Here is a 10081-nt window from a genome sequence, read left to right as displayed (position 1 = left end):
TGAAAATTCAAGAAGAATCTTGATAGATGGAGAGGCTTCCAAGCCAATTTAGCTGGAAGAAGATTAGTTCTTAACCATTGCCTCTATCCTGTAGCTATCTTCTACTTAATCTATTGGGCACTGTCAAGGGTTGGTCTTGAGAGATTCATTAAGCTATATAGATCCTTTCTTTGGGAGGGTCCAACTAGACTGTCAAAATTAAGGTGGTATTTCTACATTAAACCAAAGGGGAAGGAGGTCTATGGATAGTTGACATTGAGAAAGCTTCTCAGAAGGCGGCTGCCTCTTGGATTGTTAAGGCTATTCATAACCCTCTAGAAGATTGGTCCCTCCTTGTGCTCAGAAATGCTATTCATATTCGGCCTCTCAGTCCCCTTAGTGGAAAACCTTTCCTCTTCTCTCGGCTCTATGCTCCCTAGAGCCTTGCACCACAAAAGGGACACTACAAGACATGAGCCTCTTTCTGACACTGTCTTTCGATGCTTCATGGGCATGACCACGAAGATTGTCAGTGTTGGTTGGTAGGCGAGGAAGGTGTTGATTGATGTCAGAAAGAGGCCCGTGTCTTGTAGTCCGAGCCCATTATGGAGGTCTCTATGGTATGCTTTTGAGAAAATCAAGAGCTTCATTGTCTTTTCAGGCAAGGGTGACTTTATGGCACTTGATTGCATTTGGGTTTCGATGATCTTCAAGGACAAGTCGATGAATGATGAAGATTTAGTGAGAGCAAGAATGTTATTCAAAAAGGGCCTTCAATGTTGGGGACAATTGTGGGAACCTCAAATGGAAGTGCTGGGAGGAAATACGGAGAGAGTTTTCACTCACTAATAATCAACAGACTTTAGCCATGAGCAGAAGCGCTCTCTGGCAAAGAAACTCAATGGAAGGGTGGATCTCAGCTAGTTTACCCTTGGAAGGAATTTAGTTGGATAGGCAACTCCCACTTTTTTCCCATACCAATGCCAACTTCCACTATTGACAAAGTTTAGAAGGAACTCAACAAAAGGTGGACGTTTGGAGATAGTGTTGCCACTTGGAAGAACATATTTGAGTCTATTCAGGACAAAAACACACAAGAGAAACTCTTAACCCTGCTATGGATGATACTCCACATGGCCGTTTGGACAAATAGCTGAAGTTTAAGAATTGGTAAGGGTGATGGTTGTTGCAAATGATGCCGAGGGGTGTGTAAAGATGTTTTTCATCTCTTTGTGGCTTGTGCTTATGCAAGGAAAGTCTGGAAACTTGTACACATGGTTACGGGGGAACCATTTAATTGGAAGGGTATTTTGCTAGGGGATTTTTTTGTGTAGAGAAAAGAGTTTATAATTTATTTACATAATTGGATTACATTCACTTGAATCATATAAAAGATTCACCAAGAGAGTATCTGCCACAATTGAGGTGACTTGCAAAAAATAAAAGAAAGCACTAGGTCATCAGGCACTCAAGCTTCTTCTTCCTTAACCATTTGGTTATCTGAGATTTTCGTTCTCTCACCAAGACTCCTTGTAGAAGTCATGTCATGTGGAGGATCATGCTTAGTCCTTGTAGTACCAATTTTTGATGAGTCAAGATCCATGTGACCTGGTCCATGAGTAGCAAGTAGGGGCGTTCTTTTTCTTGGCAAGGGGGCTCTTCTAAAGAATGGTTTAGCAGTAGGTGGAGAAAATTTCTCTCTTGAATTTCATATAGGTCCTTGTCAGAAGTAGTTTTGACTTTCAATTTTAGAAAAGCACTTTTTTTCTAAGTTTGCCAAATTTAGATTTTAGTAGGTCACTATTGAGTGGAGGTCACGACTTTATGAGTTTTGCAAATTTAGAGTTCAATAGGTCATTGTTGATGGCCATTGTAGAAAAAAGTCCAAATGAAGTGAGAAACTCCAAAATTGTTCAATAGTGTGTTATTCATCTTTTGAATCTCATATTGGTCCTTGTCAAAAGTATTTTTCACTTTTAGTTCCTTATTCTTTTTGTATTTCACATTGATTTGATGTTTCTACACTTGTTTGCTAAGGTGCTACAACCTCTTTGTGTGTTGTATAATTAATGACAAAGATTGGTGGATATGAAGGTTCGCATATTGCCATGCTCTCAGTTTTTATATGAGAAATCTTTCATGTAAAGTAAAACTTTGATTTTGTTTCTAAGTATGAGGTGAGACTAATCATTTATGCTTGACTTCTATCGGTTGTCTTGTTAAGGGAAATGTACAAATTTCTTATTCATGAATAGAATTAATCTCAAGCCAAAATATCTTGCACCTTGAACTTTTCATTTTATTTCCTTGTGTATTTTTCCAATGTAGAAGCCTACAATTGGAAACATCCCATACGAGATACCATTCAATTACTTTAAAATTAATATAAGATAAGAAGTTAAAGTAATGATTTAGCCATGAGTGGTACTCTATATAGATATATGTCCAATATTTAACAGGCAAATTGAGACATCATATGGTTGGTTGTGACCTTAAAGGTAGCCATGTAGGGCTACATGGCCATTTGGAATTTATGGTCCCACTCATTTATTGCCTTGATTAGTATAAACTTATTGACTTTATTTGTGGACTCTAACTTTCTCATTACATTAGGGTAATATGTGGTTCTTGTGCTATATCACAAATTACTTCTTCATCAAATGCTCCATTACAAAATCAAAAAAGTGCCCTCGATCTAGGAGTGCCTTGATGGAGCAACTAAACCTGAAAATGATTTTTCATAGAGAAATACAAATTATGCCCAACAATATATAGTAGCCATAATGGAGCACTCGTTTTTGAAAGAGTTTCTAGGGAATTATAGGATGCACTGGCGTTTCGTCTTAGGGTAAAAGTCTTCGTATTAACATTACAATGCTCACGGACGTTTTGATAAACATACATGAATCATCCACCACCAAACAAGTGGCCTGAAGGATGTTTCTATATGTTATTTCTGTAGACAAACGGCTATACCCTTTACGCTAGTAGGCTTCAAATTCTCTCGGCAGGGACGATCCAGCAGAGTATGTGGTAAGCAGTCCAGAATCCACAGAAAAATTCATGTCTTCTAATAAACCGCTTGACTCATAATTCGCGAGTCATAAATTTGAGACAATAGACCAGTTGAGAATAATAAACGCCTCCATTTGCAAGTTTGTAAGTACGTAGGACTTGTGCTTCACCAGAAGTACGTGTCGGCAACCAGATCTGTAAAAAAATTGGAGTTGCAGCGCGCATGAACAGCGTTCTACGTACATACATGAGTAGGAGAGAGGGCAAATCTGGGGTCCAGGTTGTTTTCTTGAAGCGGTTCATCATCTCTTGTCGATGACCCACAACGATATTCCGACCCAACAACACTATCCATAGAATATTGTTTTTGGAAGGAGCCCGTCAATAGAAAGCAAAAATGGGAAGTTATGGTGGAGATTTTGTGTCGCTTATCAAGCTCAACCAGGAAGTGTGTCTCTTTTGACGCGGATGCGGTGATTCTTTTAGAGCATGTCACATGCGTTCAACTTAAAAGTGTTTTCCTATGGCTTCAATGTAAGAAGAGTTTTCCAAACGATCATTGATGTCATGGTGTTTAAAGTCTCTCTTCTTTGGAAACCTCACATTAGCCTCGTGTTGTTGCAACTTTACATCATACATTCAACTTTACATCATACATTCAGAGTTGCAAGACCATCTATTAGAATCGTGAAACTAAAGGCTATAAAAAGGTGGACTAGGCAATTTGATCATTACTACGATGTGAGTCTTAGTCTTAGTCTTTTTAGGCTCCAGCTTGCGGAGTAAATGCGGCAACGTGACGTACAGAAAGTTGACATTAACAGGCATGAACGAACAACACGTCCGGGCAGGGGCGAGGAGCTCAGTCGATAGGCAAGCTGTCCTGAAGTAGATGAAACGTTGAATCAAGATGGAGTTTCGGAAATAAAGAAAAAATCCGCACCGGCGTGTTTCTGTGAACGGCGGGATTCGAACCGTCTAGGGATGGTTTTGGGATTGTGTTCTGCAGAACCAAAGTTCGCTGACGCCCGACCGACAGATTTGTGGAATTAGTTCGCCCATCTTAATACCCAGGGGGACAATACGACGATCACGCTTCGGATCCGTCTTAACACTTTTCCTAAAAATAAGCTAGGAGCAGGAGATTGCTTCGTTGTCATGAGCTTGCAAACATCGTTCCCTCCCATAAAGAGTTGGCGATTGAAACAGTTTAACTCTAGCCTCCCCTTACAGAACTTCCATCGATCACATGCGGTGGAGTGTCTCTTTTCCAAGAGGTTCCGGTACCATACGTCAATCTAGAGCTCACCCACCGTCTTCTCACCATGTTCAGGAAGCCACACTTTTTGATTATGTCCACTATAAGATAGTCGTGCATTGTATTCCCTGCAGCGCTGGGCTCACGAACTAGCTCATTGCTCAAGCCTCGACAAGGGATCTTCCCCTCTAGCTGTAAAGAAATAGAAGGAGACCACGCTCATGGCTGCCTTTGCGCGACCCTGGCGAGCTCATCACAGTGACTGGTGGATGGTTATCCTGAGCTGCATCATCATAATTGAGCAATGCGGTTCCAGCTGTGAAGGAGTGACAACGAGATACTATGATTTTCAGGTAAAACATCTAGCGTTGGCGGTTTTCAGCAACGCAGTATAGCTGCTAGCATTATATTGAAGACGACCGCGAAATGGCAATGTGTAACGCGGGAGGGTCGAAATGAATGGTGTTGGGAGTGAGCAAGGCCAGGGACTCCGATCACTGATACTGTTCCGGTCAGCTTATTGCTTAAACGGCGCATATGAGAAGAGACGCAGAAATTTCATTCGAAATATCTGTGACTGAATGAAGAGTCGTGGATCCTGCAACTGTGATGGTTCTCAGGACTCAAAGTACACGAAACAAGTCCTAAGCCCAGCATTGCAAACATTTGGTTCTCGTGAAAGTCACGACAGACACCGAAGTTCAACGTACACATATTTACTGATGCTTTGCTTACTACGAGATGATCATTTTTCTTTTGGTTCCGTATCGTTACTCCTCTTTTTCACGTACAGCACCCTTGTAATTACTTCTTGACGCCTCGATCTTGATTACCTTCCTTCCCATCTCGTGACCCCGTGAAAACATCTGGATTGCATAAATTGAATAAGATTAGATTAGCAGGAAAGAACATATGACACTTTGAGCACTTTGGTTGATTCATGACCAATATCTAGATTGCATAATTTGGATTGGATTAAATTAGTAGAAATTTGAAAAGGACATATGACGCTTTGAGAGCTTTGGATGATCTACATAAGTGCCATTAGCGTGTCTTATTCGTGGTCATAGATCATAGAACTCATAAAATGGTGCATGTGTCTCTGCTTGCCACAGGTTCAAAACACAAGCATCACCAAGCTTTGCCAACAAAGGAATATTATCACAGTGAATGGGCAAATCCCTGGGCCCACCATCTATGCCCAAGAGGGTGATCGTGTCATCGTCAAGGTCACTAATACAATGCTTTATAATGTCACCATCCATTGGTATGTAATCATGCCTCCTACATTAGTTTGAGCCTCTTATTATAATATGCAATTTAGTATCAGAGTTGCACTTACATGAACAAACCAAGGGCTCACGTCAATTAGATATTTGACTCTCTAATAAAAGGCATTTACAAAAGTGAAAATGAAACCAAAAGAAGCTATGTGTTACCATGTTTAAGAGAAGGCCTCACAACTACGTGATCTAATCCAAGTCTCCTTGGTCGTTGCAAACACTAGGCTGTCCTTTTGTATTCTCTTTCAATTTTCTTTCCCTCGCCTTCAATCAAGAGGAAAGGGTTGGGTCTTAAGGCCTTTTCCCTCCTTTTTTTCCCATGCATGACATTACTGGTACACTCGCTCATGCGATTGAAGTGTAGGGCTAGCTGATGAGCTACACTTATCCCATGCCTCAAGTTATAGAACTAGAAAATCAAGCCGGAGTGATCCCCTTATCATCCTCAAGGAAATAAAGAAAATGAGAGGTCTTACTAAGGAAATGAGAGACATATAATTTTGAAAGGTTTCACTATAAAATGAGAGGCATATACTTTGTATGTGATTTCACGGCTTGTGCACTTGACATGCATAAAAAAGAATAAGCTAGAAGTGAGAAGGTATAACTACATTTACTGTGATTAGACATCGTTTATTATGGTAGCCATAGGTGTAGGATTCAAGTGACTAAATTTTTCCATTCTTAGTTCATCCAACCATATTGTAAATGATATAGGCTACTTTGTCTTAAATGAAATGTATATGTAACCAAACTTATATAGCTATAGTTTGAAAAGGATTACATGAGTAATGTATAATATGGTTACTCCTTGAGATTCTCTAAAAGGCCAATATCATCTCAAAGCTTAGCGTGTTGTCAAGAAATTGTTTACGATTCACACGATTAGTTTTCATGGCTTGCAAATGAGTTTGTCTGGCTAGTTAGAGAGTGAATGTTTTCCTATGTATAGGTAAAATGTTGCATTTCGATTCCAAAGGATTCCTAGTTTGAAGACTAGAGAGAGAGAGACACAGACAGAGATAGAGAGAGACAGAGAGAGAGAGACATGATGTACGATTGAAAGCTTGGAAGGGCACCATTGTTTTTTTCCTACTAATGTATAAGATTTGCATGGAAGAAAAAGAGAAACCACAAACTTTGAAATAAAAGTGTACTAGGATTGTGTCAAGCTTCTTTGAGAAAACAGAAATTCAATAATTATTTTGGCCTACCCCTCCAGAAGTAGGACTTAGTTATGATACAACTTTTCACAGAGAAATTTGGCAACTTGTGTGGGTGGCTTTTGGGAAGGATCTTCAGGAAAAATCAACGGCTGTTAACAACAGCAGCACTCGTTTCGCATCTCCTTCTCTACCTCCCTCACTCTTCATTGATTTCAACAGCAGCACTCGTTCTATTCTCTTCGCTCTTTGCATCCCCTTCTCTACCATGCTCGCTCTTCGTGTTCTCGAGTCTCATCCTTTGCATAGGCCCTATAAATTGCAATTCATCTTGTTCTTTTTTTGTTTGGAGGGGCGTGGACTTCAGAGTTTGGAGGGGCGTGGACTTCAGAGTCACAGCAATGACGGTTTTAGTTAAGATCTTCTTACTTGAGACTTTAGTAGGGTCATAATAAGGTTGATCCACTGGTTAGTCAGGCCACTGGGGAAGTTGAGACCCAGGTCATGTTAGGATAAAGGTCCCCTTACTGTTAGCAATGCAGGCCTTGGGGAGGTCCCTCCCTTAGGCCAATTTTTGTTCAAGTTCTTTTTGTTGACCTTTAGCAACTCAACCCCCCATATATAATATAAGCAGGCATGTTTGTTTATTATTTATTTATTTTTTTAAGTTCAACGTGGACCAATAGTTGAGAGAGAGAAGCGAGTGAAGTAGTAAAGTCGAACGTGGATGGATAGTAATGGGACAGCAATTACAACGAAAAGAATTTCAGGATTTCATTTCTTTGAGACTTGGAGGCTGATTTGATGTCCTGTGGAGAGACAATAGAAATGCTAATAATAATAAGAAAGCGTGAGGCAGGCACGGGGTGAGGCAGCATTTCTCGTGTTGGTTCGACGGGCCGGCGTACGTGTCACAGTGTCCCATTCAACCAGGCCTCACCTTCACGTACAACTTCACCCTTTTCCAACAAAAGGGAACTCTCTGGTGGCATGCTCACATCAGCTGGCTCCGAGCTACAGTCAATGGCGCCATCGTCGTCTACCCCTCCCCCCCCTCCATTTACCCTTTCCCTTCCCCCTCCCAAGAACAACTCCTCATCCTTGGTTCGTCCTCCTCCTCCTTCCCTCCCTCGTCTCCACAATATCTGCTAATAATTTGTTCATGTTTTCCAACTTGTTTTGCAACACACTTTGTTGTATCGTGCTTTTGATCTCCGCAGGTGAATGGTGGAACGCTGATGTCGAGACTCTGGAACAACAAATCTTGGCCAACGGCGGAGGGCCCAACGTGTCTGACGCTTACCTGATCAATGGCCACCCGGGACCCCTTTACAATTGCTCCAGTCAGGGTAAGTTTTGCACGATCGGTTTCGAATTAGCTGCAAAAAGGAAGGGATTCAATGGTTTTCCTTTTCATCGGTTGAGATTAAAGCTACCCTTCACGTCGTCGAATTTCGCATCACACGATGTTGTAGCTAGAGGAGTTGTAGCTAGAGGAACTTTGCTCTTGATCGTGGTTGTGATCGTGATTCTACACGGTTGCTATCGTTTGTCGTTTTGAGTTCCCTATCTTTGATCGTGATTTGTTTAGTTTCCAAGCTGATAAGCATTTGCGACAATGCACTGTGCAGATACTTTCGTCCTCAATGCGCTTCCGGGCAAAACTTATCTCCTCCGAATTATCAATGCCGCCCTCAATATCGAACACTTCTTCGGCATCGCTAACCACACACTTACTGTCGTTGCCGTCGACGGAGAATATACAAAGCCCTTCAACACGACCAGCATCGCCATCACTCCCGGCCAGACTGCCGACGTCTTGCTTACTGCCAACCCTGGTTGTAGCCAGCACTACATAGCTATCGGACCTTACATGTCTGCAAATGTTTCCATCAACAACGTTTCCGCGCTCGCTATCCTTCAGTGCCAGGGAACAGGGCCCTTGCCTGCGTCTTCAATCCCTAGGCCTCAAATCCCCGGCAGAAACGATTCAGCGTTTATCCGGCAATATGTCGGCAATCTGAGAAGCTTATCCATAGCGGACAATGCAGATCCAGTGCCACAAACTGTCAACCGGAGCCTATTTTACACTGTTGGCCTCAATCAAGACCCATGTCCTGTCTCGAAAACTTGCGGCGCGCCCAATAACACAATATTCCAGGCATCCATCAACAATGTGACATTTAGAAAACCGACGCTGGCAATGCTCCAGGCTTTTTATTTTGGGCTGAACGGATCATTCACGCCTGACTTTCCCGACAACCCACCAATCCCTTTCGATTACACCGGCACAGCTCCCACGAACTTGGAGTCAAATAATGGTACCAAGGCGGATGTCATCGCCTTCAACTCCAATGTTCAGATGATTTTGCAGGGCACAAGTCTCGTTTCCAGCGAGAATCACCCCATTCATCTCCATGGTTACAGTTTCTATCTGGTCGGGTTTGGCCAGGGAAACTACCAGCCATCAAATGCTTCAACTTTTAATCTGGTTGATCCTCCTCTTGTAAACACCGTTGGAGTTCCGTCCGGAGGCTGGGCGGCTATCCGGTTCAAAGCAAACAACCCAGGTATGTTGCAAGTTCCTCGTACTGTTGTTCTGCAATATCTATTCCCATCTTCGGCCGAGAAAGAGGACTGCATTTTCGGAAACATGGTTGATGAATTAGACTTTTCAGCGCTCTCGACGATTTTTATATATGTGTAGGCGTTTGGTTTATGCACTGCCATTTGGAGATCCACGCTGGCTGGGGTCTTGCAACGGCGCTTGTCGTGAAAAACGGGGACACGGATGATGAAGTGCTACCTCCACCACCAGCAGACCTTCCTCCCTGCTAATAAGATTCTGTGCAACAAGCAGACTACTAGGATCCTTGTAGCGTGCAAACAGTTAAGATCCTCTGCAATGTCCAATTCCAGGAGCCTGCAAGAAGCATTTCGTCTGATGATTTTCGAGTTGATGATTCGCGGTAATTAGTTTCAGTTGTCACCTGGTTTTTGCACACCGACTACTGCACTACCCTCTTGGCCAGCGACCATGCAGTTGTTGATGGAGGTCCTAGCCGGTGCCCAGTGTGTTCTTGGCGCACATCCATACTTCAGCTACGCTCCAGCTGAACCAAAAAAAAGATAGAAAGACAAAACGTCATATTGATTATTTTACTCGTTATTCGCGAGTTTTGTTGACTTCCAAAAATTCATAATAAAATGTCTATTTCTTCACACAAGTCCGGTGCTTAGGAAAAAACGGTATCTCTTCTCTTTGTATATCTAAAGGAAACTAAGAATTGCCATGGGGCAATGTGGTGGCACATTTTTGCAAGAGTTGTGGGGAAATTAGCTAAAGAAAGGCTAAGTTAGTTGTACCATACGTAGGGTTATAG

General features: G+C 42.2%; 1 protein-coding gene across 1 annotated transcript; it reads left to right on the top strand.

Annotated features, from left to right (window-relative positions):
- Nucleotides 1-4492: 4492 nt before the first annotated feature.
- Nucleotides 4493-9832, top strand: LOC147901232 (putative laccase-11). The gene is made up of 6 exons (XM_087375517.1): nt 4493-4605; nt 5368-5519; nt 7558-7802; nt 7919-8047; nt 8330-9268; nt 9406-9832. Exons 1-6 carry the CDS (start codon nt 4522-4524, stop codon nt 9534-9536), a joined length of 1680 nt encoding a protein of 559 aa, XP_087231643.1. The 5' UTR covers nt 4493-4521; the 3' UTR covers nt 9537-9832.
- The last annotated feature ends 249 nt before the right edge of the window (nt 9833-10081 follow it).

Source organism: Dipteris shenzhenensis, chromosome 6 (assembly GCF_047967505.1).
Source record: "Dipteris shenzhenensis isolate YYH24624 ecotype China chromosome 6, Dip_SZ_1.0, whole genome shotgun sequence".
In the NCBI taxonomy this organism is placed as follows: Eukaryota; Viridiplantae; Streptophyta; class Polypodiopsida; order Gleicheniales; family Dipteridaceae; genus Dipteris; species Dipteris shenzhenensis.
The sequence above is the reverse complement of the archived record's forward strand: the minus strand, read 5'-3'. Positions and strand labels throughout refer to the sequence as shown.